Here is a 27,976-nt window from a genome sequence, read left to right on the forward strand (position 1 = left end):
AAAGAAGGAGTAGATAGGGAAAGTTCAGATGCAGGTCTGACACTTGTGAAAAGAAAGGGGGAAGGAAGGAGGAAGTGGACAGGAATAGAATTAGATTGGGGTGCATCTATGATAAAGTCTCAGCCAGCCCCATGGGGAGCTCTAACACAAAGATTGCCCACAGAGAAGTCCTGTGCTGGCCAGAGACAGCAAGCCTTTGTACCACCACTGTGCTTATAACTGGATACGTGCTTCCAATGAAACACACGGCCTTGGCTTGAAAGCTGAGGTAGACCCTCTTGAGAAGGGAGATCTGAGCAGAGTATCTTCATGGATGCCATAGAGTTCTTTATCAGATGTATGTATTGCAAGTATCTTCTCCCAGTATGTGGCTTGCCTTTTCATTATCTTAGTGGCTTTTTTTTTTTTTTGCAGTACGCGGGCCTCTCACTGTTGTGCCCTCTCCCGTTGTGAAGCGCAGGCTCAGTGGCCATGGCTCACGGGTCCAGCTGCTCCGCGGCATGTGGGATCTTCCCGGACCGCGGCACGAACCCGTGTCCCCTGCATCGGCAGGCGGACTCTCAACCACTGTGCCATCAGGGAAGCCCCTTAGTGGCATTTTTTAGTTAATTTTAATTAAGTCCAAGTTATCTATCTTTTCTTTGCTAGTTAGCACTTTTTGTGTAATGTTCAACAAGTCTTTGCTTATTCCAAGGTTATGAAGGTATTCTATGTTTTCTTCTAGAAGGTTAATTATTTTACTTTTCACATGGAGGTCTATGATCCATTTAAAATAATATGTTAGGTATGGTATAAGTTTGGGGTCAGGTTTCATTATTTTCCATATAGATGACAAATTTGTCCCAGCACCAGTTAATGAAAAGACCTCCTTTCCCCCCACAGAACTGCAGTGGAGACTGTTGTAACAAGTGACTGTATATGTATGGGTCTATTTCTGGATTTTCTAATCCAGCCCATTGTTCTATTTGTCTAAAATTATGCCAATATCACTCTATCTTAATTTCTGTAGTTTTATAATAAATTTGTCTATCTGGTAAGGTACATTTTCCATCTTTATTTTTCAATATTGGCTTGGCTATTCTAGGACTTTGGTATTCCTAGATATATTTAAAAATTACTTTGTCAATTCCAACAAAAAATATGCTGTTTCTTTTTCCAATTTTTCAAAGACAGTTTTAATGCCATGGGGAAAATGCTCACGACGTTAAAATGGAAAAAGCAAGATACAGTACCATATATGCAGCATGAGCTCAACTATGAAATAATTTTAATATTTATACATTGAAAAAAAAGACTGGAAGAAAATGCACCAAACATTTAACTGTAGTTACCTCTGTATAGTGGGAAAACAAGATACTGAATTTTTTACTTTTTGAAAATTTTCAAATTTTCCAAGAAATCAGTATTTATAAATCAGAAAACCAGTAAAAAAAAAATTAAACTTAAATGTTAAACTGCTTCACAGCTAACTACCAATGGACTATTAAGGAAGTACTAGGTGAGTAAACTGGCTTTGAGGCATGGCTACATGGACTTTTTCACCTCAATGAAAAAAATGTCCAAGAAAATTTTATTGCAAATTCGTAACAGTTTTGTATTATTAATGTTGGAAGCTTTAGTTAAGTTTTACCCACAGAAACTTCAGTAGCTAATATCTAATCTTAATATATAGAAAATGCCAACTTTTCATCAAAAATTTAATGCTATTTAATTGCCTTAATTTGTTCAGAGGCTGGTCTGAACAAAGGGTATAATTTAAAAATTCCAGCCTTCAGAAGAGTTTCAATTAAAGAAGATTTAAAATAATCAATTTTGGGCTTCCCTGGTGGCGCAGTGGTTGAGAATCTGCCTGCCGATGCAGGGGACACGGGTTCGAGCCCTGGTCTGCGAAGATCCCACATACCGTGGAGCAACTAGCCCTGTGAGCCATAATTACTGAGCCTGCGCGTCTGGAGCCTGTGCTCCGCAACAAGAGAGGCTGCGATAGTGAGAGGCCTGCGCACCGCGATGAGGAGTGGCCCCCACTTGCCGCAACTGGAGAAAGCCTCGCACAGAAACGAAGAGCCAACACAGCCATAAATAAATAAATAAATTTAAAAAAAAAATCAATTTTAAGCAATTAAGAGATGAGATTTGCTTTTGGTGCATTAATCTCTTACATCTTAATTTCCAAATAAGTTTTTAAAACATTTTACTGTTAAATAACTATTGACAGTTCTGTTATTTCACGAAGATGCAGAATGCAACATTCAACCAACATTTATTAAGAATCTACTGTGTTCCGCACTTTGTGCTAGGAGTGTGGGCAAGAGGAGGAAAAGGGATTCTGAAAGGTGGTTGGATATAAATCCCCCACAGGTCAGTTCTAATTAATTCTGTACAACAGAAAATTGCCAAGAAGTTTCTTTCATACTGTACCATTGGTTTAAAAGCACTTAACCTAAGTATTTGTGTGGCTGTCAACATTTGTTTCTATATATTTAGCTTTATCAATGGATGGAATGAAGAGTGACAGAAAAGGGGAGAGACACAGAACCAAGCATAAATAATCAAATTTCTTCTTAAAGGTACAGATCTCAATTTTATCAGGAAGATTTGTTCTCACCAAAATTTGGGAACTTCTCTACTACACACAGGCCAAAGAATGTTCTGACAAAATAACAAAAGCTACAAAACTTGTGCTCAAAGGAGCAAGAAAATCCTATTGGTCCATGCTGCCTAAAATCACAGCTTTCCAAAACTCTAGGCGAAGAAGGGATCCATTTTATGACAAATTAGGAATCTGCCTTACATTTTTTTCTAAATAAAAATTCCTACCTGACCTTACACCCCTAAATATATCAAATGAATGCATTTATCTTATATGGCCCTATACTCAGTCTCTCCAGATCCAAGAATCTTGTCAAGCAAATTAATGATTTTAAGAGACTAAGGATCACCACATATACCAGAAAAAGACTTTGTTAGACCAAAAAGAGAAGCCAGATATGGAGCCTATTAACTCCTGAAGCGATGGCACCGTGCCTCAATCTGATTGCCTGGGATTACATGCTTCAAACTGTCTAATAATACAATTCTTTTAGGCTAGAAACTCCTTGAGAGATTATGTGATTCATCTTTGTATCACCTGCCCTTATCACTAGCCTCTAATAAATAGAATGCTTGGCTGTTTACTGTGTTCACTAAATGTTGGGTAATAGGAAAGGCTACAGAATGACAAGATACATTTGTATTTTTAAATGATCACACCTTCCACAGAAGGATTTTAATTGCAGAAATCAGAACTCATAACACCACATATGCTGGGTTTTTGATTGGAATCCATTAAATCTATAATTTGGAGAGAACTGATATTTAAACAATATTGAGTCTTTCAAACCACAAACATGGCATGTCTGTGGGAAGGAGCATTCTAGGCAGAAAGGAAAGCATGAACAGGGCAGAAAGACAAGAAACGGCATGGCTCATGGAATATGAGAAGCTATGAAGCAGTTCAGTGAGGTGTGAAGTGCAAGGTGTGGAGTGCAGAGGATGAGGCTAAAGAAATGGACAGAGGCCAGATTATGGGGGAACTTGTCAGCCATGTCCAAGTTTGGATCTAAGGCTAATGGGTGGCCTTAAAGCACAAGAGTGGTAGGTCTGATGTGAATTTGTCCAGAGGATTCAAGCGGCAATGGGTTTGAATATGATTGAGTGGCTTTCAAATGGGACAAAAGTATAGACAGGCATAATAGTTAGAAGTCCATTCCAGTAGTTCAGGTGAGATATGATGAAGATTTGAACAAGGACAATGGCAGTTAAGATGGAGAAGCAATGGATTCACACTGGACTGGTAAAATCAGCAGGACTTGATGATTAGACATTGTGGGTTTAGAGGATGATTAGAGAGAGAGTCAAAGATGGCTCCCAACTTTCTAACTTGTGTCTGGGTAGATGGTGGTACAAGGAATATGGGAATAAGAGTAAACCTGGAAGAGGAGATGCTGTGTTGATTGAGTCTGGGATGTCTATGAGTCTCCTAATAGACAACTGGATATACAGGTCTGAAACCCATGCAAAGATCCAGGCTGGATATATGGTCCTGGGACTATAGGTAAAATAATGGGAATGGGTGACATCACCCAGGGAGTGTGTGTGAGCTGAGAAGTACTTAACATCCCTCCCTCATATTCCTATTTAGACTTAAATTTTCCTAGTTCTCTGTCTTCTTCTTCAAAAATAAACCCACTGATATCCCCTGGGTTAAAAACCATACAAGAAATACTGTGTACTGGTCTGACATTATATTTATGACCACAAATTTCAAATGATTATTCAGTACAGCCAGACACATCTAATGTTCCACTCTCACAGACTGCATTTTCAGCTTCTCCTCTTGCTTGTTGCCCTCCACTCTCAGCTGAACATAACCTCATACCTCATACTTCACTAAAAAAAAAAAAATGCAATTTGACTGACTACTTCATCTCTATACCATCAGGTCTACTAGGTTCTACTTTCCTTCTTGTTACCACAGAGGAAGTGTCCCCATTCCAATCTATGGCCAATCCTATAACCTGTGCTTTAGATTTCATTCTTTCTCCCTTACTCATTACTCCCTTCCTCTCAATCATCACCAATTTCTCCTTCACTAGTGAGTCAGTCTTATCTTTTACAAACATGCCTTAATCTGACCCTCTAAAAACAAAACAAAACTGCAGTACCAGAGACTGCTGGTGATTACTCATATCCAATTTCTTCTCTACTTCCACGGCACATATTTAAATTCCATTTCTCAAATTATATTTCTCAGCCCCCTTGTGGAGACCATATGGAAAACAGACTGTTACCAGAGGAATGTATTCCACTTTCAGGTCTGGCACATAAAAATCTCCCATTTGTGATTCTCTACCCTCTTTCCTTTTCCAAGATGACTTTAAAATCCACATGTTGGTGCTACAAGATAGAAGGCATCTAGGTTCCTGGATAACTTCTGGAAGAAAGCCACTCAACTCACATTGGACTGTGACGCAAGTGATAAATAACCTTTGTGTTAACCTGGTGAGATGGAGGTTGTAGCACAGCCCTTAGCCTAAGACAACCCCACATCCCTCTCCAGCTATTGCCCCATTTGTTTCCTTTAACAGTCTTCAAAGAGTTGTGTATACTCATCCTTTCCATCATTCTCTTCTCAACCTCCTCCAATTCAGCTTTCATTCCCACCATTCCACTGACATGGCTCTCATCAAGGTTACTGATGACCTTCATCTTGCCGAATCCAAGGTCATTTCTTTATTCTCATCTTTTGCAGTCTCTCAGCATCATTTAACACAGCTGACCACTTCCATTCTTTTTGAAACAGTCTCTTGGTTTTCCTCTTCTTTCACTGGCAGCTCCTTCTTTTCTACCAGCCTTCTTGGGTTCTTTTTAATTTTTTTCCTCTGTGCTCCTTTTTTTTAAATGAAATGCTGCTGACTCACACATCTTTATTTCTACCTTTGACCTCTCCCCTTAGCTTAGTTCTATATATTCAACTACCTACTCAGATATCTAATAGGCACCTGTAACTTAACAAGTCTAAAACAACTCCTGGTTTTCCCTCTCAAACCTTTCTCTCACCAGCCTTCCTTTTTACCTTGTTGCTCGGACCAAAAATGTGAGTTATCCCTGATTCCTTTTTTTCCCCTTCCATCTGCATCCAATCCATCAGCAAGTCCTTCAGGCTCTGACACCTGAATCTTACTGAATATGACCCTTTTTCACCATCTCCTCTGCTAAAACATAAGTCCAAACGACTTTTACTTCTCCCTTAGACGACTGCAACAGCCTCTCTGCCACTCTGCCTTCACTCCTGCCCCTGGTTAGCATACAGTGCCCCTAGCAGTTTAACACATCAGCCAAAGTAAACATCTGGAAATGTAATCATAAATCAATCACATGCTTAAAACTTTCCAGTAGGTTCCTGTGTGCACCTGGAATAAAATCCATCCTCATTACCATGGCCTACAAAGCCCTACATGATCTGGCCCCTGCTTATCTCTTCAACCTCATTCAGTTTGGTTTGGTCCCAGTGGTGTTTCAGCCCCTCACGTAAGCTCTTTCCTGTCTCAAGGACTTCGTACTTGGTGTTCCTCGCACTGGAATGCTCTTTCCCTGAATCTTTCTGTGGATGTCTCTTTCTTATTCCTCAGGACTCCACTCAAATGTCACCTCCTCAGAGTATCCCTCTCCCTCAGTCACTTTCTATCCCATTACCTCATTTTCTTGACAGCAATAAAGAAACAAAATGGTTTAATAATAGTATTTTAGATGATCTTATTTGCTAACACGCTTGATGTCTTTCATGCGAGACAGAGCTGCATGAAGGCAGAGATTTTGTCTTTTTTTTTTTAATTGAGGAGTAGTTGATTATCTTGTTATTAGTGTTCGTGCCACAAACTAAAGAGCAACTGGCACAGAATATATATTTGTTGGACTGAATAAATAGTATCAAAAACTGTAAGCCCTTGAGGAATAATACCATGTGTTACATTATAATCCCCACCAATTAGCTGCCAATCATCTTTACAGTAATGAACTATTTTCCCCCCACATAAGTCTGAGAAAAAATAAAAACCACTACTCACATTTGTTGTTGTTTTTAGTCCATCCATCACCTTGTCTTGTAATCTTCCTTTTTTTCTAATTAAGTTTATCCTGCACAAGTGAAATATTTTCACTTTTCAGATGTGGACTGGATCTTTGAAAAAAGGGTTCAGCAAGTTTCTAAAATAGTGAAAGGATTTTCAAAAAAGCCTTTAAAAAGGTGAGATAATATAAATCTATAGCTTCTTCATGTGACAAATAGCCCTGGAAATAAATACAAACATGCCATCCTATTAGTGAGGAGGTTTAAATAAGTGAGTCTTTGAAAAATAAAAATAAAATAAATTCAAAATTCTGTAGTGTTACTAAATCTCATAAGATCCAGCTTGTGATTTCATAGTCGGAGTGGTTTTAGGACTAGTTTGGGGTCCTGAAACTGGGACAGATTCTGTTTGGCCCAGAACTCTTCAGTAAGCAAACATTATTGTGTCCTATTAAGAAGCACCTATGGGCTTCCCTGGTGGCGCAGTGGTTGAGAATCTGCCTGCTAATGCAGGGGACACGGGTTTGAGCCCTGGTCTGGGAGGATCCCACATGCCCGTGAGCCACAACTACTGAGCCTGCGCGTCTGGAGCCTGTGCTACTCAACAAGAGAGGCCGCGCTAGTGAGAGGCCCGCGCACCGCGATTTAGAGTGGCCCCCGCTTGCCACAACTGGAGATAGCCCTCGCACAGAAACTAAGACCCAACACAGCAAAAATAAATAAATAAATTAATAAACTCCTACCCCCAACATCTTAAAAAAAAAGAAGCACCTAAAACCAATCAATTTCTGGAGGTGAAATATAAACAAATACACGCAAACTATTTTCCATTCCTATTCGTCTCTCATCCTCCTGTTGGATTCTTAAACATTTATGCTTAGTTCATTCATATAGTTCTCACATTTGGGGTTGTAAGGGTGAATACAAGTCTAAAATAATTAAATTTAAAAATCTGCCTGGTGCCAAAAAGAACAAAGAACATTACCCCCTTACTTTTCATTTAGCAATTCTTTTAGAGAAACAGAAGCTATAAATGATTTCTCTGAGATGTATGTACACCTTTTAAAAAGCTAAACAAGTTTCTTGCCAGTTTTGTACCCCCTTAAGATCTTTCTTGGGGGCCTTTGAGCTATCTCTTTGAAATATGAATATCAAGGAGGATGGTGCCCCATCTCTCTGTCTCTGTGGGAGTTTAAACCTTGGCTTTTGGCTCCAAGATGTAACTTCCTATTTTTTTTCCTTGGGAGAAGGACAACAGGTATGTAATTGATTGCATCTGTCTGATTATATAAACGAGTGAGATTTCTTCTCTTTGCAATCTCTTTAGTGCATCACAGTATGGTTTAATGCTTATTCTATAATAAAACTATTTCATTCTTTTCTACTTTTCTATATTTTGTGGAGAGGATGTTTTGGGCGTGGCAGGAGAGTTTATTTTTAATTATTTCCCCAACTGGGTCCTCCAGTTTTGGCACTTGTATGGCTGATATTTCCCATTGCCCCTCCATACTTACTTTAGGCAGTAAAGGATAGTGGAAAGAGCATGGAGCTTTTGGAGTCAGAAAACCCTGAGTTTAAACTGTTCTTTTTTTTTTTTAGTAGCATTCTGAGGTATGAACAAGTTACTTAACTTCTCTGAACCCTGACTGCCTCATCTATAAAATGAGGATAATACATTATAAGGTAACTAAACTGACACATAGAAGGTTATTTACACATGAAAGAAACAAAGTTAACTTAGATTCCTTTAGCATACTAAACTTTCGTCCTCCTTTCCACGTGGGTAATTCTGTCAAACCCCAAGGCAGTGTCCACGTCATTAATCTCGAGCACACTGAGTGAGGAGGCAACGAACTCACACTGCGGACCTCAAGAGTTTAAAAAGTTTTAGTTTGTAAAGTACGTTAACAGAACAATTCAGATGATGCAAAGGGATAAGATCAGACTGCTGGGGTCCCCGTATGCAAATACCTTAATTACAGGCGCGCAGAGGCCGCTGCAGCTTCCGCACTTCCCCTAGAGTGCGCTCCGGGACGCCCGCCAGCGCGGGGGCGGGGATTTGCATGTGCGAAATCAGGAAGAGGGGGAACCACCCAACGAAAACCCCAGCTGTCCTTACCCCAGGCTGGGAGGACGGGCCCCACTTCGCCGCCCGGCCCGCCCCCAAGTGCTCGCGGGCGGCCGGCCCTCTAGACGTCACCGCACCCTCCCACCCGCTCCTGAACTTTAAGCCACGCGTCCAAGAACACCCTGGAGGAGGGGGATTTCTCAGGAGCCGGCGGCTTTCGCACGCTCGGGGCCGTCACCTCCCGGCTCCCAGCGTTCCCTGCGCTCCCGAAGGTCCCGCGCTCGCGCTTCCGCGACGAGGTCCCAAGCCCACCGGGGCTCCGGGAGAGCGGGCGGGGGCGGGGGCGGGGCACGGGCGGGGCACGGGCACGGGCGGGGCGGGGCGCGGGCCGCTGAGGGCGGAAGCACGCGCGCCGGTCGCAAGACGCTCCGCCCCCGCCCCAGCCCGGGGGAAGCGGCGGTGAGGAGTTTACGTCAGCCGCGGAAAGTCCCCCCCCCCGCCGGGCTGTTCGCCTCTCGGGCCGACCTGCCCTCAGCTGTAGCAGCGCTCCGCCTCCTGGCTCCTGCAGCCGGGACGGGCAACGCCGGGTGACCGGAGCGCGAGAATTAAGCGGGTGGGAAGGTGTGAGCCGCAAACCCAGAGGAGGGCGGGAAGGAGGAAGAGGAGGACCCGGGGGTGGTCAGGGGGACTGGGGATCCCGCCGGCAGAGGTCCCTTGGCCGCCTGACTAACGGGCTGATTGACTGCAGCGGCTTCGGGTCCGGACGCTCGGAGCGGGGCGGCGCGGTGAGCTGAGCCATGGCCTCAGGTGAGTGTTCTCGGCGCGGGCTACCGAGGGCCGGGCGCGAGCCTGGCCCCGACGGCGGGGGCGGAGGAGGAGAGCGTCCGAGGGTCTTGCCGCTCAGGGTTTCGGGCGCTCAATTTTGGTTGTGACTCATTCTGTCTTTAAAATCGCCTCTGGCAAACTGTCAGCCTTTTAAAAAAGTAAGCTGGTTCAGGGTTTGCGTGCGAAATCAAAGTCACGCTCTGTAATTTGATGCCATTATAATAGCCGGAGCCTTAGAGTTTCCCAAAGACTTGGTTTTTGGATTAGGGAAGTAATAAGAATCTAAATAAAGGAGGACGAAGATTTCCCGTATTTAAAAATTGATTTAAATTGAAACGGTGGTTTTACGTTTTAGAACAGGAACGAGGAGCCTTCCGACCTCAGGAGAGGTCTATCTTTTTTAGTTTAATTTCATCAGTTGCCAAGAGGTGATCGCTGTCGTGCTGAGAGTTGGACAAAATGCGGTGCGGCTTTAAAAATCACCAGTGGTATTTTAACAGGTCTTACGTGGAAATGTTCCTTCAACAAAGTGAATCATTTTTACTGTAAAGTGCGTACTTTCTAATTTATGGAACAGAAGTCGAGTTTTGTTTTGTTTTCCTTTGTTGGAAAGAAGGGGAAAAGAGGATTTTTAGAATCCCCGTGCTTTAAAATATGAGTAAGAATGAAAACAACTTTCTATCACTTATGTGAATACTTACTTTTAGTCAATAAATGCGTGGATCTCTTGCTTTGGGGGAAACCAGTTTACCAAGAAACTGCTTAAAGGGTGAGGGAGGGAACCTCACATCCAGCCATGGTTTAGGTCTGCCTGTAATCTAAGGGAAGTAAATCAGGTAGACTGCATTCGAGTGGGATCTTTACAGAAGTCTGGCAAGGCTTATGGGGGCACTTTCCCGGCAGAGGGAGCAGCGTGAGCAGAGGCTGGGGGGCCTAAAAGTGTGGATTAACCCTGTGCTAGGAGGCTACAGAGGGAGGCTTGTTTATGCTTGACCCGCATCCTCCCAACTCCCTGGTTCAGTGACCCTCAGTAGAAGGCTGATGACTAGCGGAGAAGAGGAAGTAGAAAGCATAAAGGACTTTTTTTTTAAAGGGTTGAGCAGAACAAATCCATAGCTAGTGCTGTAGGCTGAGAAGGAAATTGGGGTGGTTCACATGACATTTGATTTCAGTTTGTCTGTGGTTTTCATGTGAGAATACAAATGTAGTTTAACATATTTCAACTTTCTCTTTAGCCACCTAAGTGACCCTGAACTTTCAGATAATCTTGTAAATTCATAAATTCAAACCGTGTATAAATTAAAAGTGCAAAGTGACTTGAAACACTTGGTTAATTTATCGATTATCAGAAAGATTTTGTATGAAAGTTAAAGAAGAGCCAGCATTATAAGAAAAAAAAAATCAGCCTTCTGGTAATTTAACCAAACTTTGTTGATATATGGCATGAATGTAATACTCCTAATTCTTTCAAAAGAGAAAGAAAATAATTAGCCATTTGTATAGAGTATCCTAAGACCCACATCATTTAAAAATGTGATACAATTTAAACTTGTTTAATGACACTATATTTTGTTCTGTTCTGAGGACTGATTTCCTAAATTGAAGGGGAAAAAATTTAAAGGAGTGGAAAGTTGTAGGGTAATTTTCTTTTCTTGTTTTTCCTGTTTTCTGGAGTTGCATTAAAATGGGACTGTTTAAAATATAACAAGTTATTTAAGTTGTAATTCAGTTGTCTCAAAACTGCTGAGGAAAAGTCTGGGTGTCCTTAATCACTCAGTAAAGACCTTAGACAAAAAGATTCACAAAATTATAAACTCCCATCCTGTTTTGAAACAGTAATTTAACCGAAAGAGTAACAACAACGACAAAAAAACTTTTGCTTAATTAGTTAACCATTGTCTAGTTTAGAGTCTGTTTGTAGTAAAGTTGTATAAAACCTCAAAAAGTATTTTTTATTGATTACCAAGCATTTAAGACCATTTCTTACCGGATGTAATATGTAAATAGGTGTCTGTAGTTGAATATATGATCTGTATAACGTGAAAGTAACAGATCATTATTTCATAAATAAAATTATATAAGTACCATGAATAACTGGGACTTTATGATTCTAAATTTTGTTCAATTAAATTATGTTATTTAGGATTTCACAGCTCAAGTTCTATTAAGCTGTCTTTATTGCTTTTTAAAAAAAAATTACACCTTGGTTCCAGTCTTTTGACACAATTAATGAGGACAGGCATTAAGAAAAATGTTCTCAGTCCTATCCAAGGTATGCATAGACAGTCATTACTCTTGTATATTTATGATTCTATCCTGTTTAGTATAAATAAAATTAGCTCTTTTTTTGTCTGAATTTAAAGCTTCTCATTGTTCCAGTAGAAAGTGCAAATGTTCCTGTGTGCGCATAGCTCTGTTTACTAATAAATAGTACTGTATTTGGTAAAATATGTTTTAAAATTTAGGTAATTTATTTTTATTTACAGTTTTAAAAATTATTATTTTTTAAATTGGAGTATAATTGATTTACAGTATTGTTTAGTTTCACATGTACAGCATAGTGATTCGGGTTTTTTTTGCATATTCGGGTATATTCCATTATGGGTTATTACAAAATATTGGGTATAATTCCCTGTGCTATACAGTAAATCCTTGTTGCTTATCTATTTTATGTATAGCATATTCACAGTTTTCTTTAGTATAGTTCTGCTACGTCACATAATAGGAAGTACATGAAGATATCGTGTACTACTTACCAACTTTGCACTACTTACCAATTGTGTAAATTGCAAGAGAACTGTTTGTCTTGAGTAAAGGGGAAAAACTCAGTGTAGTACGACACAATTTAATCTTTAATGAAAAACTGGAGCTGGAATTGATAGGTAAAGACAGTGATTTATTGTTTTTAGTAGAAGACCGAACACATAAACATGAAGGCTGCTTCAGAAGTGCAACACATGAAAATGTAGAGATAACAGTAGTATAAAAGAATTAAGATGATATATGATAGACATAGAGTGAAGGGAATGAGCAAGTGAAATGACTAGGGAGGAATCATGATGACTCATAATTGGGAACATCTGGGGTGTGTGTAGTATCTTTCTCAAATATAATTTGAGGGACTCAGAATTTCCTTTTGTTCCATCTTTCTTTCATCTGTGTTTTCTGCAAATGATTGTGTTTGTAGGCACATGACCCAAATAATTGCATGGGATATACTTACAGTAAAAAATTATTTGTTTAATTCATATTTAAATGGGCATCCTATAATTTTTATTTTTAAATCTGACGGTCTTAATCCAGACAGATGATTTGGCCCTGCCATCTGTTTTTAATTTCGTTTCTCTACTTTTTTCACCCTGGAAGTTAAAATTTTTTTTCAGGACTTATTCTTCCACCCCACACCCCAATGGCAGTGGAATCTCTAGCAGTAAAATCTCTTTGCCAAAATTTTTTACAGATTTTATTTACCTTATGGTGCATACATCAGTCAAATACTCATCTGCAAATTCCCTTACTTGGATTCTTAAAGCCCAGGTGAGAGAGTCAGCCTGATATATTAGAGTAAACCTGGATTTTAGTCCATGATGGACCTGGGTTGGTTTTTATTCCAGTTCTGCCACTCTATGATTTGAAAATGGGTATAACAACTGCAGAGTCTTAATAGGAGCAAATGAGGTAATGCATGCCCATAAATGTTAGTTTTCTTCTGTACTGGAACTCTTTTGGGACTCAGACCTCTAGGAAACAGGAGCTCCTAGAAACACTTGGCACTTAATACTGTTTAAGTATCCTGATGATTCTAGAATTTTACGAAACCTTAAGGTTTCATAAAAATAGACTAGACCAGATGCTAGATAGAAAATATATCTTTCAAGAATATGTAAGCATGCCCATTTACTTTTAAATAATTTGAAGTAGTTTTGTGTATATTTAAACTAGGGGAGTAGAAGTTGACAGTGATGTTTGGAGGCAGTCTCCTTTGTCCACTTAAATGATAGTAAGCATTCTGAAGAAGAAAGTAAATAAAAAATTGCTTAGTAAATAAACCACGTGTCCTTTTGCTAATTTGATTGATATAACTTATCCTTCCTTTGATTTCTTTTGCACCTTCTGTGTTAGTCTTTTTCTGTCTTTATGGGAATAGGCTTGAGTTTTCCTTGCCCTTTTGTTAATTGGATACAATTCTGTGTAGGAAGTGGTAACTCTAAATTTTTATCATAATTGGGAAGAAATGGAAAAACTCACCTGTGTCTTAAGGTAAAGAAGGTCATCAACATAATTCAGTTGGGTTTGAGGAAAGAAGAACAGGTCTTTTCTTTTTCTCCAAAGTGAGTAGAGGTGATATTTAGAAAAGAATATATTGGTAACTCCATTTGCTCCTTTGGGTCTCAGGCAATCTGTTATCCTGTACTTCAGTGAATGAGATTCAGTCTCTAGTCAGTTATTCAAAACTGTGGTGTTCACACATTGGCATGCTGTCTTGTAAGAAGTGTTACTGATGATAGTTAAAATATTAATTTTGTAAAAGATTTATTTTAAATATCAGTGCAGTTGAAGGCTATCTCTGTAATAGTGCTTTTTTTCTCTTGCTTGCATTTGGGTAAGCTTTTTAGAGTGGGAGAGAGTTACAAGTAGTCAGAATTCCTCCACCTAGTCTGTCCATCACCCGGCTCATTCCTTGTACATGAATTTTGGGGTTGCTTCTCCAGATATGTGCGTTGTTGTTTCCACTTCTTTGTGTTTTAGGGCAATGGTTCTTAATCAGGAGTGTGTTCAAATTGCTTGGGAAGTTTTTTTCAGAAACAAGTCTGGGCTTTAGATGGATTTCTATCTCTATTCAGCAGATCTCAGGTGGGGTCAGGACATGTATGTTTTTTGAAAAAGCTACCTAGGTGATTCTGATATATAGCCCCAATATGAACTTTGTTCCAGGAATTTCATTGCATCTAAATACTCACTTGCCTGTGCCAAGATGCATTATCTTCTTAAACTAATTTGCATTTATTTTAGCTTATTTGCTATATCAGTTATTGTGACTTTATCCACAGCTGCTTTTATGCTGCTTGTTCTCTGAATTTGACCCCCCTGGGATCCCAGCTGTCATATTTGCTAATGTCATTCATAATTTCTTTTTCTTATAACTTTATATAATTTTGAACTTTAGTTTTAGCAACTGTAAAATGGGATAATAATTCCTGTCCTGTTTTTATGAGACTAAAGTTAAAAGGATCAAATGAGAAATGTATATTAAAGTGCCTTAAAACAGTGTTTTAATTACTATAATTAACATCTTTTCACTGTGCAGTTAATGCTGGTTCCCAGTGCTAGCTGTCTGACAGTTGATCATCCACTTTTATCTTTTATTTCAATGTACGTTCTTTTTTTTTCTTTCTTTTCCAATGTACTTTCTTTTTTTAATCTTAAAAACTCAAATAGCACTCTTTCTTGCCTAAGTGCAAATAAAAACATAAATATATCTTGCAGACATTTTGGCTATATTTCAAATGTTATTCTGGTCTGTATGAGCATTTTACAATACTGTTAAAAATTTAGGGGTCAATCCCAGCTGTGCATAATATTGGTTAACGAAAAGTACAGTAATCAGCTTGTTTAGAACCAACTTTTGAAGACGTTTCTATGATTTTCAAAACTGTAGTGATTTGAGATAATCTTAGTTAAGAGTACTCATTTTCTCTACAGTTCCCTGATTTATGTTTTACCAACTTCCACTCCATAGATGATTGCATTTCACCGCTTTTTATCTTCAGGAAGGATGGCACTTCAGAACAGGGTACTGAGGAAGGAAGTAACTGATACACTGTACTGAGGCATGATATTATAAACGATTTATAGCTGGGAATTTTTTAAAAATTATAAATAGAGGTAAAGAAATTAGAATATGAATAGGTATGAGGAGTATGAAGGTGTAGCGATTTTAGTACTTACAAAGCACTGCTTTTTTCCTTAGTAGTACAACCTAATAAGGAAAATGTGAATAATTATTAATATAGTCTTTCAATGTTTGCATAATGTAGACAAACAAAAAGATCTTTAGATTTTCAGTCATTCATTCCACAGATATTTACTGAATATCTGTGCAAGGCACTGATGAGTAGGACACAATTCCTGCCTTTAGGTAGCTTGAAGAAATAAAACAAGTTGTTTGAAGAAATAAAACAAGTAGCTTTTTTTCAAGAAGAAATAAAACAGTGAGTCTTCCCTAACTTCAGTTATTTGCAATAATTGCCATAAACAGAACGCTGTGATAGTTTAGAGGAGGGGAAGATTATTTCCAGCTGGGGGAATGGAGAATATTACAGTAAACTCTGGTTGTTAGACTTTTTACCAATAAAGAGCTTCTACAATAGAAAGAATAGAGTTCAAGGGTTTTTTTAAGTACTTGATGTTATATGATAACTAATATTTGTCATTTTTAGAATTTAAAAATCTTTAGAAAATGTTTTATTTAATCTTTCAGCAACTGCTTTTCTGTTCTCTTGTCTACAGACTTTTTTCTTAAACACACTTTCTAGTTTAAGGAAGTGTTGTATAACCAATGAAATATTTGAGTGCTCACTTTAAGCCTAGCACTTTTATTCACACTCCTCCCTCAAAAGTTAGCCACTTACCATTAGTGATGTCATTCTATATCAACTTCCCACTAAGACACCTTTAAATAAGCAGTGGGCAGGGATTTATTTGACCTTTAGTTCAACCACAAAGATGATTTAAGATATTACTTAAAAAATACTGTTGAGTATTTTGAACTTCGTTTTCAGAGGAAAATGTACTTTCTTTTAAATACTCCTACAAGGATATATAAGGTTGTGAAATTTTTTGTCTTTTTTTATTAGAGTGTAGTTCACTTACAATGTTGTGTTAGTTTCTCTTGTACAGCAAAGTGAATCTCATATATATATATATATATATATATACACACATATATATACAAATATATATCCACTCTTTTTTAGATTCTTTTCTCATATAAGTCATTACACAGTATTGAGTAGAGTTCCCTGTGCTATACAGTAGGTTCTATTTTTGTGGCTGCGCTGGGTTTTTGTTGCTGCGCACGGGCTTTCTCTAGTTGCGGCGAGCAGGGGCTACTCTTCTTGCAGTGCACAGGCTTCTCATTGCAGTGGCTTCTCTTGTTGCAGAGCATGGGCTGTAGGCGTGAGGGCTTCAGTAGTTGCAGCACGCAGGCTCAGTAGTTGCGACACATGGGCCCCAGAGGGCATGGGCTTCAGTAGTTGTGGCGCATGGGCTCAGTAGTTGCGGCGCACAGGCTCTAGAGCACAGGCTCAGTAGTTGCCCCGCAGAACGTGGGATCTTCCCAGACCAGGGATCGAACCTGTGTCCCCTGCATTGGCAGGCGGATTCTTAACCACTGGACCACCAGAGAAGTCCTATAGAGTAGGTTCTTATTTGTTGTCTATTTCATATATAGTAGTGTGTATATGTCAATCCCAATCTCCCAGTTTATCCTTCCCAAGGATGCAAAATTGAAATACTCATCTGCGTGCGTTACATTTTTCAGTAAAATTGAAATAAATATTATTAACTTGATTAGGTTAAAGTCAGTTTTCCCTGGCTCTTTGCCTTTTGAATAAACAAATAGGTAGTAAATTCAAGCACAAGGAGTCTAAACCAAACAGAATCAAATTAAAGATACCAGTAATACTTTACTTAGTAACACAAAGTAGAAAATATGGAGCCATCAATGATTCTTTACTTTCTCTTAACCCTAATGTTCGTTCAGTCACCAAGTACTGTCAATTTTATCTTTTAAATAATCCTTCATTCCTGTTATCACTACCAAATTTCAGAAATACTCTCATCATTGCCCACATTACTGTAACAGCCTCTAAATTGATCACCTTACTTTCTCTTTTCCTTTTAATCTGTTCACTGCCACCAGAATTCTTACTCTAAAATGTCAATCAGATCATGTGATTCCCCTGCATAAAACCTTACATTGATTCTCTGTCGCTCATAGAATGAAATCCAAATCTCCAAATGTACTCTGGCTTTGGTTCTCTTTCTAAGGGTGGAAGTGTACTTCATTTCCATTGGGGCTGTATTGTGATTCTTTGGCTCTTTTTTACTGTGCCTCCACCTTTGGACACACTCTTCCCTTTCTCTAGAATGCCTGCGTTTCTCCCTTTCCCCTCCCCACCCTTTTGCTTCAGTACCTCTTTTTTTCCTTTGACATAGGCTTTCCTGACTCTTTTGTTCTTATTACAATTTTATGCAGAATTTTGTTAGCATAAACAAAATTTTGTTCCTTCCTCTATAGTCTAATAATTTGTGTTGTTTGCCTCACTATTCTGTAAGATCCTTGAAAGAAGCAGTTGTGTATATACTGTCATGGTATCACTATAAATCATTGTTTTCAAGAAAGCATTCAAAATAATAATAGACCATTTACTGAATATTTGTTATATGTCTGATACTTGGTAAGAACCTAACACATGTTATCTCTAATACTCACAACAACCCTATGTGGTAGGTGCTATTGTTATTATCTCCATTTTATAGAGTAGGAAACTTAAGAGATATGATATTTCCAGGGTCTTCAATGTTAAGATGTGGCTGAGGAGTACTCAAAAGGCCTCTTCCCCATACTGCACTGATAATACCCACTGTGTTACCCTTTCTGAAGATTTGCTTGCATCATAACAGAGGATAAGCCTTTAGTCAAATAAATGGATATCTTAATTGTGGGAATTTAGAAATCACTAAACTGATTGAGGGAGGGTTTTTTGGGGGGTTTTGGGTTTTGATTTGGGGTTTTTTTTTAGTGGAAGGCATCTTTATACCCCTGAAATAAAGATACATTGCTAAGTACCCTACTTGTAAGCACACTTGAGTGTCTTTATTAAACTGTCATTTCCATGATTTGGATCATTTCCATGATTTGGATAATAAGAGGGGGCAAAAGTGCATATGTTTTAGACAGCTTTATTGACATATAACTAATGTACAATAAATTACACATGTTTAAAGTATGCAATTTTATAACTTTTGACGTATTTATACAATTTTGAGATCATCACCACAATCAAGTAATTAACATGTCTGTCATTCCCCAAAGTTCCCCATCCACTCCACACCCCTATGCTTAGGCAACCAGTGATCTGCTTTCTATCATTATAGATTAGTTTACATATTCTAGAGTTTTATATAAATGGAATCATAACAGTATGTGCACTTTTGATCTGGCTTCTTTCACTCAGCGTATTTATTTTGAGATTCATCCATGTTGTTCTGTGTATCCGTATTGATTCTAAAGGTATATATTTTGAATTACATTTGCTATAGAAAGTAAATAGTTATTTTCTTTTCCTCTGTTGTGTCTTATACTTTAGGTGGGACTGACTGAAAATTCTTTTGAGCGTAAAGTCCCTTCTGGAACTTGTTTTGCTGTACTATGTATAAGTCCTTTAAGATTCCAATGGAGATATAAAAAACTTAACATTTCCTTCTGCGAGGATTTAAATACATTTTCATTTTCAATGAACAGTCTTTTAGTCCACTGTTAAGTCTAATGTAAAATCAAGCAAAGTCACTTTTGGAATATAATATTGTACTTCTGAAGACTATCTTCTTGACCCATTTGGGAGAATTTTGGGGCAAAACCCTTCTACTTGGTCTCATGTAAGTGGGTATCTCTGAAGTGGTTATCACAGAACTTCACTCTGGCATTAGTTATAGATATTAAACAATAAAGTGCTAACCAGTAAATATGATTTGAATGACTTGTGTTTACACTGTACGGGAGCTCAATTTGAATGAGAGAGAAGAGTGTCTTTGCCACCCAATCTTTGATAATTACATTTCAACCTTGTTATTTAATATTGAGAGGGAAAATTTTTTAGTCTACTGTTTTATAAAAAACAAAATGGTCAATATCCATTATCATTCCTATTTTAATCTCACCCTCCCCCCTTTTAAAATTTTCAGGTGGTAATGAACCACGTATAGAGATAATTGAACAACCCAGGCAGAGGGGAATGCGTTTTAGATACAAATGTGAAGGGCGATCAGCAGGCAGCATTCCAGGGGAGCACAGCACAGACAACAACCGAACATACCCATCTATCCAGGTAATAGACCATTCTCCTGTGTGTGTCTGTCTCTTAGTTGCTTCATATTTTAGCTACAGCAACTATGTTAAAGACCCAGCTTCTTCACAGTGATCTCCAGCAGCTTTTCTTCCTTTTTTTTCTTTTTAATTGATCTATATACTGCATAGAATTCTAGGGACATTTATTAAGTACAGCATGGATTCTTCATCCCTGTGGATAGTTATACATTGTGTGTTAATCTAAGTAGAGTGATTCCCAGTGCTTAGTATACATTGGCAGCTTTTGGATGATGATCCCTTTCACGGAACAAAAAGCTAATGAGGAAAAAGCATTCTCTCCTTGCAGAGGTGATCAGAATTGTTCTGTAGATTGAAAACATGGATTTGGGAATTCAATTAGAATTCTTCCTGCAGTCACTTGGTTAATCTAGGGTCTATGTAAAAAGAGAACATTTTTTGTCTTTTTTCCCCCTTACCTTTATTGCCTATCCCTGATACTCTGGGTTGCCTTGACTGATTTGAAATATTGTCACTTTTTAAATATAGTTTTTTCATATTAGCATAAATTTCGAAAGCAGTTTGACTTTGGTAATATACTATAATTATAAACTATACCATATTTGTATTTTATATTTATATACATTTCCTTCAGTTTTTAATGTTTTTTTTAATTCTTTAAATGCCAATTTAAAACCTTAATGGCAGAGTGGATTTTTGAAAAGTTTTATTCAATGTTTCATCAGCAGATCTGAATTCACTATTTTATAACTAGATTATTTACAGAGTTTACTCTATTGAACTTAAAGGAAATGCTAAGTTATATAACAAGCCAATGGCAAAATTACATATTGAATTACAAATTCCAATCTTCTATCACACTTTTTTGTTAGCAATATGGATTTGAGTTAGATCTAAGTCTTTTTATATAATGTTAAAATGGGAGAGGTGCTAATAAAAGGTAAATAAGAAAACAGTAATCTTCTATTCCTTTAAGAGCGAATTTTAGCTCTTCTCCATAATTCAGCTTATTCTATACATTCTCTTTAATATTTCTAAGGTCTATATCCTTACCATTCCAGTATGTTCTAAACAACTTTGCAGCTTGAGTTCTACATTAGCCTACCTTATGCTTTTTTCTTTTTTCTTTTTTTTTTGGCTGTACCACACGGCTTACAGGATCTTAGTTCCCCAACCAGGGATCGAACCTGTGCCCCTGCAATGGAAGCACAGAATCCTAACCACTGGACCGCCAGGGAATTCCCAGCCTTACACATTTAAGTTGTTACCTTCTCTTTTATTCAGAAAAGCAATAAATACTTTCTGGTTACTGTTCAAATTAAGTTTAAATTCAAAATTATGAATTTTAATGCCCTTTTCCCTGTGAAACCACCTATTCTTACTTAACTGCCTTGTCATTTGTGCTTGCAAATTTGCCAGCTTCCAACCTAAACATTAGCTCATCCCCACATGCTTCCGTCCTCTCCCATGTTTAACTCTTCTCTTCTTTCTCAGTGTTCTGTGTGAAAACTTAATTTTGCAAAACTCAACTAGATTTATTGCCTGTTATACAGTGAACACTTGCAGTATGCTTACTGATTAACAAATATTTTTTTAAATGGAATGTAATGTATTAAGTAAAATGATCATATTTGTGTGTTATCATTTCCATTATGGCTTAAATATATACTTTTTTGTTTTTTGGCTGCATTGGGTCTTCATTGCTGCGTGTGGGCTTTCTCTAGTTGCGGCGAGTGAGGGCTACTCTTCGTTGCGGTGCGTGGGTGTCTTATTGCCGTGGCTTCTCTTGTGGAGCACAGGCTCTAGGCGCACCGGCTTCAGTAGTTGCAGCACGCGGGCTCAGTAGTTGTATCTTGCGGGCTCTAGAGCATAGCCTCAGTAGTTGTGGTGCACGGGCTTAGTTGCTCCGTGGCATGTGGGATCTTCCCAGACCAGGGCTCCAACCTGTGTCCCCTGCATTGGCAGGTGGATTCTTAGCCACTGTGCCACCAGGGAAGCCCTAAATATATACTTTGAAGGGATGTTTATGGTATGACAATGAATATAAGAGCATGGCATTCAGTGACTCAACATCTTAGAATTTCCTCATGCTCTGTGATAATATTTTGGTGTAATTTTACTTGTTTTCAAAGGAAAATAAACAGAAATCAGATGATATGACCAATTGAATTAGGGCACAAAATAATATGCCAAGGAACTGAGAGGTAAAATTCTCCTCTACTGGTATTCTCTGTAAAGTTTCATCCAAACTGCAGTTGCCAGTCAGTTGTACTTTATTTGTCCAGTGCTAACTGTATTATATAAATTGAACTCTCATTTTGTAGATCAGTTCTTAATGAGATGTATTTATGGATCATATATTTAATTTCCCCCCTTTTCAGATTATGAACTACTATGGAAAAGGAAAAGTGAGAATTACATTAGTAACAAAGAATATCCCACATAAACCTCATCCTCATGATTTAGTAGGAAAAGACTGCAGAGATGGCTACTATGAAGCAGAATTTGGACAAGAACGCAGACCTTTGTTGTAAGTACACAGTCACAGACATTTTTAGGAATAGGATAAGCATAGAATGAATGCTCTTGATTCCTATCCATGTACATTTGTTATTTTTTAGCAGAATAAACTAATTCCTCACTGTACTTCTACTTACTATAGTATACATTTACATTTTCTTATCATTTGCATTGGAACTACCCTTTCATTCTTTATTAGTAGACACAGTCCATGATGGTAGCAGGAATACTTCTTTATTGTAACTAAAAGTAAACAAACTTATTTTATGCTGCGATTTTTTTTCTTAGTTTTAACAACTTATGAAATATTTTCTTTCATAAATTTTTACTCTCTTTTCATTGATAGTTAACTTAAAAATTGCCAGATGTGAGAAAATCAACTGGAAAACTGGAATTATTATTTGAAAAGGGCAGTTATAAAATTAACATACAGCAATAGTTCTAAGATTTTAAAAAAGTATGTAATACTTTGTGTTTGAGGCTGCTGGATGGATCCATTCATCCTATTGGTGAGAGTGTAAATAAATATAATCTTTCTGGTAGGCATTTTAACAACTACATAGCAAAAGCCTGAAAAATATTAATGTCTCTTGAACTAGCAATTCTATTTCTAGGAATTTATCCTGAGGAAATAATTTCTAATTAAGCATGTTCAGGAATTTAGCTATAACGATGTTCATTGAAGCTTTGTTTGTGATGGCAAAAAGTTAGAAGCAATCCAGATAATAAACAAAGGGGGATTAGTTAAATAAACTGGTATATCCATGCAGTGTACTCCTATGTAGCCTTAAAAATAACCTTGCAAATATGTCTTTGTATAGAATGATATTCCCAATATTTAGATAAATAAAATAGGGCTTTAAAACAATGTGTGATAAATAATTTTTTTAATTTTCATTTTATATTGGAGCATCGTTGATTAACAATGTTGTTTTAGTTTCAGGTGTACGTGATAAATAATTTTTTCAAAAGTAAATGTGTACATACACATAGTAGTATAAACACTAAGGTATTGATAGTAGTTGTCTCTGGGTGGGAAGAATTGTGGGGTTTTATGTTCTTTTAACTGGTGTTTATTTTATAATTCATTTTTTGTAACGAACATGTGTTGCCTTTGAGGAAAAATGAAACCAATTGCAACAAGAAAAGATTAGTAGCCTCCTTAAATACTAGCAGTAACCATTTAGAAAGTATACTTTAAAAATATTCCTCTTTCAGTAACAACACAAAACATAAACTATCTAGTTATACAAACTTGGCAAGAAGTATTTCCTGCTTATATTATTTAACCTCCCAATAGCATTTTACATTGTAGATTACTCCTTTATTGGAACATTATTATTCCTTGATTTCTGATTTAGTGAGAACAAACTTTCCTGTTTTACTTCTTACTTCTCTGGTTGTTCTTTCTCAATCCTAGTTACAGGCAGTTAAATTTTTGGACTACCTTAATTATGTCCAGTGATGCCCAATAATGCCTGTTAGGGCTGTCCTACCCTTCCCCTCAATCCAAGATCCTGTTAAGGATCATACATTATTTTTAGGTGTCATGCTTATTTAGTCTCCTTTGATTTAGAACAGTTTCTTGGCCTTTGTTGGTCTTTCATGACATTAACATTTTTGAAGAGTTTAGGTTGTTTTGAAGAATGTTGTTCAATGTGGATTAGTCTGAATGGTTGCTCATGATTATGTCCATGTTACCATGAATAATAATTTCATGTTAACATGAAATATTTTGGATGAGAAATCTACAGAGGTGATGCTGTATTATTCTCAAAATAATGTTTTAGGAGATGCTATATTAGTTTTTTCCCATTGGTGATATTAATTGGCATTCTATTGTAAAGAACTTTTCCATCTTCCCCTACCTCAGTTGAAAAAATAACACTATAGACTCATGGATTCTTTTATTCAGTGTATTATAATTGAATGCTAGTCCATTACTAGCATTATTATTTTGATTTTCAAATTGACCCAAACTTGACCAAGGCAAGCCCCTTCAAACTGTTTCCTGTGTCCTTTTGACATGTCCCCATCTTTCTTCGAGCACTTCTTTACTTTCTGACACAGCGAAGTGTTCAAGAATTACTCGTACTTTTCTTGCCCAAGCCTTGAAATCTTCAGTTGTTTCTAAGGATCCCTGGTTTCTTTCAGTAGGGAATGGTAATAAGGGTGATTGCCTTTTTGACGTATTCTCTTAAATAGCTCAAAAGCACCTCAAATAGAATATGCCCCAAACTATGATCTTACCCTGATCATATATACCTCTTTCCTCTCAAAATTGGTCTTCCAGTGTACCTTGTCTTACTAGTTGCTGTAAAAGCCCCAAACATAGGTGTCATCATTGACACCTCCTCACAGAGGTGCACACGTTGAATTCACTAACAGGTACCTCCTAAATAGGTCTTGAATCTATCCACTTCTCTCCATGACTCCATCACCAACATACTAATTGATCAACTCTCTCCCATCATAGGTTCCTGTGACATAATGTGTATCTCCTTTATAAAACTTGTCATGATTTCAGTTTAGCATCTTGGTGTGTGATTACTTCATGTCTGTTTCACTAGAAAACAAGTTTCAGCAAACTTTTTCTGTAAAGGACCAGACAGTAAATATTTTAGGCTTTGCAGGCCCTGTGGTCTCTACTGTACCTGCTCAACTCTGCTGTTGTGGCATGAAAGTACCTGTAGATAATATGCCAACAAATAAGTTTGTTCGAGTAAAACTTTATTTACAAGAACAGGTAGGTGGTGGGCCAGATTTAGTCCATGGGCTATAGTTTGCCAACCCCTGCTCTAGACTGTAAGCTCCACAAGAGGAGGGATTGTATACTCCCATTACTTACCAGAGTTTTTGGTACGTAGTAGGAACCCCAGAACTTGTTGAATGACTATGAATGAATGAGTAATTGATTCAGATAATCTCTGTGATCCTTGGTTTCCTCATGTCAGAATTTCAGTGTGTGAATAGGAGTCAAATATGATTATTCAGATGAAACTGTCAAGTAGTGTATAAATATATAAAAACAAAGAGTTCTTTAAAATCTTTTGTCAAAGAAAAAGTGAGAACCAACCTAAGAATCTTTCAAAGAAGTGGAATACTTTTGAGGAAGACAATCATGATTTCAGGGTTTCGAGAAAGGATTACAAGTTCAAGATTGACTTTTTAATTATTGGAGGCAGAAGAAGGAAATGTTAAAGATATTTTAGGTGCTAACAAAATCACAGGTGTGGTGAATGTGAAGAGCATGAACAATAAGACAACAGTGCATGGAGGGGGCAAACAAGGCAAGCGACCTCCTGGTGCAAAGGGCCATGTCAAGTTTGAACAAATAGTAATGTTAGTATAACCAAGTTTTGCTTCCTTATTCACACCCACCCAACTTTAATGATGTCATGGTTTTTCCATGTGGGAACAAGTATGACTGGTGGTGGTAGGGGAGTTCCCCCCACCATCATCTGTACTACACATATGCAAATTAGTAATATTTGTAGCAGTTGAGAAATTTTCCATAAATGACATTTTGAAACTTTTGTTAAATATTATTGTTGGTATTAAATATCTTTCTAATGAAAAAAATATGTAGTTTGATGCTTTCTTATGATGAATGATTATTATAACTTCATATGATAAGGCACAAAACATATTCCACTGCTGCTGGCCGTGAAGTCATTTGAAGTCAAAAACCAGATGTCCATGGAGTGGAGAGGTTGAGGTGTAAGAGGATTAGCAGGCACTGTAGCGAACTGCAGAGCCCTGTATAAATGGGGCTGCAGGTGCTTAGCTCCAGCCAGGTGTTTCTGTGCCAATCTGCTGTTGCCAGACCTTTAAAATGTTCAAGAGAAGCCAGAAATCCAGAATGTTTATATGCAGTTACCTGGTTTTTAAATGTTGGTAGTCTACGCACATTTTTTAAAAATGTAGTCAACACTTTTATGAGCTCAGCAAAACTATACCTGTAGGTGTCAGCCTGTGGGCATCTTTTTACAACTTTTGCTTTACATTATCAAATGTACAGATTTTATTGATTTGATTATGAATTCGTTTGGGAGGTGAATTTTAGCTTTTTGGTGTTGCTTTCCTCTTAATCTTTGTCCACTTTGGTATATTTGATGCAGGAATATTAGTAAGATCTAACCATAAAATACTGTATGTAAAAGTGATAAAGTATACGCTGCTTTTCTTTTAACAGTTCTTTTAGAAATATAGCCCCATTTTTTTATCCTCACATCTTTATCATAGCAATTGGAAATGTACTTCATGTTTTTAATATCTCCATCTGACATTATGATGACCTTTCAGTGCTGCTTATATGCTTGATTTTTGCAGTATCCTTTAATAAAACCTCATTTATGTGTCCTTGTATTCAGCTATAAGGAAATTTGAAAGTTCTGTGTTTTCCTTCTAGTTTTCAAAATTTGGGTATTCGATGTGTAAAAAAAAAAGAAGTAAAAGAAGCTATTATTTCAAGAATAAGGGCAGGAATCAATCCTTTCAATGGTAAGTATGTTTGATTTAATTAATTCTATTATTTGGATATTGACTTATTGTGATAAATGATTTCTATTTGTATCTTCAACCTGTGCTTTAAAAGCTGTCTTAAGTTCTGTGTTAACTTATATACTTGTCTTACACCTGTAAATGAGGATTAAAGTATATTTAAAATGCTTCAGTATTGAAAAAAAAATCTTATTCACACAAGGCTTTCTACTATCAGTGAAGAGTTTCATTGTTTTCTATAAGAAAACCCTCTCAAAAATATTCTGATTCTTTTGGAATGTGGCCTTCCTTTTGCCACTCCAGCAGACAATATATACTCCCCCCTCTGAATATTGAATAGGCACTGTGGTTATAAGGTATTGGAGTGCATTTAACTCAAGGGCATATTCAACAGTGAAACTTAAACTAATCCCAATGTGGAAGTAGTATAGTAATAGTAGAGGCTATACAAAATATTTTCATAGTATATTTGTGTGTACGGCTAGATATTTACTGTTCAGTGGATTTTGTTGGGGATGGCACTGTCTGGTGTAGCACCTGGTAATGATGCCACAATTGCTACAGAATAGGTGAGGGCTATATTTCTTGAATAGAAAAATGACTACCAAGCTGACACCCTACACTACAGTGGTCTCCATTGTAAAGTCATCTGCAGCCACTTAAATCTGCATGATTCAGGTATTGAACAACTATAAAATTTTCAAAGAATAGATTTCTTTGTCATATTTAAGATATCCTTATATTGTTAGTTTGTGTTTTTTGTGGTAGTTTAAAAATAATTTCAGGGATATGATGATAATTTAAAGAATATCCTCATAGACAAGTAGTGTTTTTATGAATTATAAGGTCTGCATCTCTTTTCTCTAGGTCTTTATTTTTCATACTATTTAGTATAACGCAAAAGTTCCCTTCTTTCTCTTCAGTATTACTCACTGTAAGAGACTACTGTTAAATTTGATGTAAAGTTTTCTAGAATTTTCTTTATACATGTGTCATGTATATATATATACACACACATGTATTTTTTATACAAATGGAGTCATGTTACACTTCCTAATCTACTACTTCGTACTTTTCACTCAGGAATATATCTTAAACATCTTTCCATATTAGTACTTATAAATCTAGTTTACTTTTTAACAGTATTCTGTGGTTTGGGTAGGCTTTAATTTGTTTATCTAGTCATCTATTAATAAACATTTAAGTTATTTTCAATTTACTAAAAAAACTCCATTGAAAATAGACTTTGAACTCTTGTGTGATTTTTTAAAAAAAAATAAATTTATTTATTTATTTATTTTTGGCTGTGTTGGGTCTTCGTTGCTGCACGCGGGCTTTCTCT

The 27,976-nt window shown here is 37.3% G+C and overlaps 1 protein-coding gene across 1 annotated transcript in view; it reads left to right on the forward strand.

Moving 5' to 3' along the window:
• Positions 1-9,139: 9,139 nt before the first annotated feature.
• REL (REL proto-oncogene, NF-kB subunit) overlaps positions 9,140-27,976 on the forward strand; it is a 34,974-nt gene continuing 16,137 nt past the window's right edge. Inside the window, exons 1-4 of the mRNA XM_027131763.1 lie at positions 9,140-9,482; positions 19,470-19,612; positions 21,993-22,141; positions 26,543-26,634. Coding sequence (XP_026987564.1) covers positions 9,473-9,482; positions 19,470-19,612; positions 21,993-22,141; positions 26,543-26,634 — 394 coding nt within the window. The 5' untranslated portion in view covers positions 9,140-9,472. The remainder of the gene's footprint in view (positions 9,483-19,469; positions 19,613-21,992; positions 22,142-26,542; positions 26,635-27,976) is intronic.

Source organism: Aethalodelphis obliquidens, unplaced genomic scaffold, assembly GCF_003676395.1.
Source record: "Aethalodelphis obliquidens isolate GAN/ISIS:26980383/991018 unplaced genomic scaffold, ASM367639v1 scaffold40, whole genome shotgun sequence".
In the NCBI taxonomy this organism is placed as follows: Eukaryota; Metazoa; Chordata; class Mammalia; order Artiodactyla; family Delphinidae; genus Aethalodelphis; species Aethalodelphis obliquidens.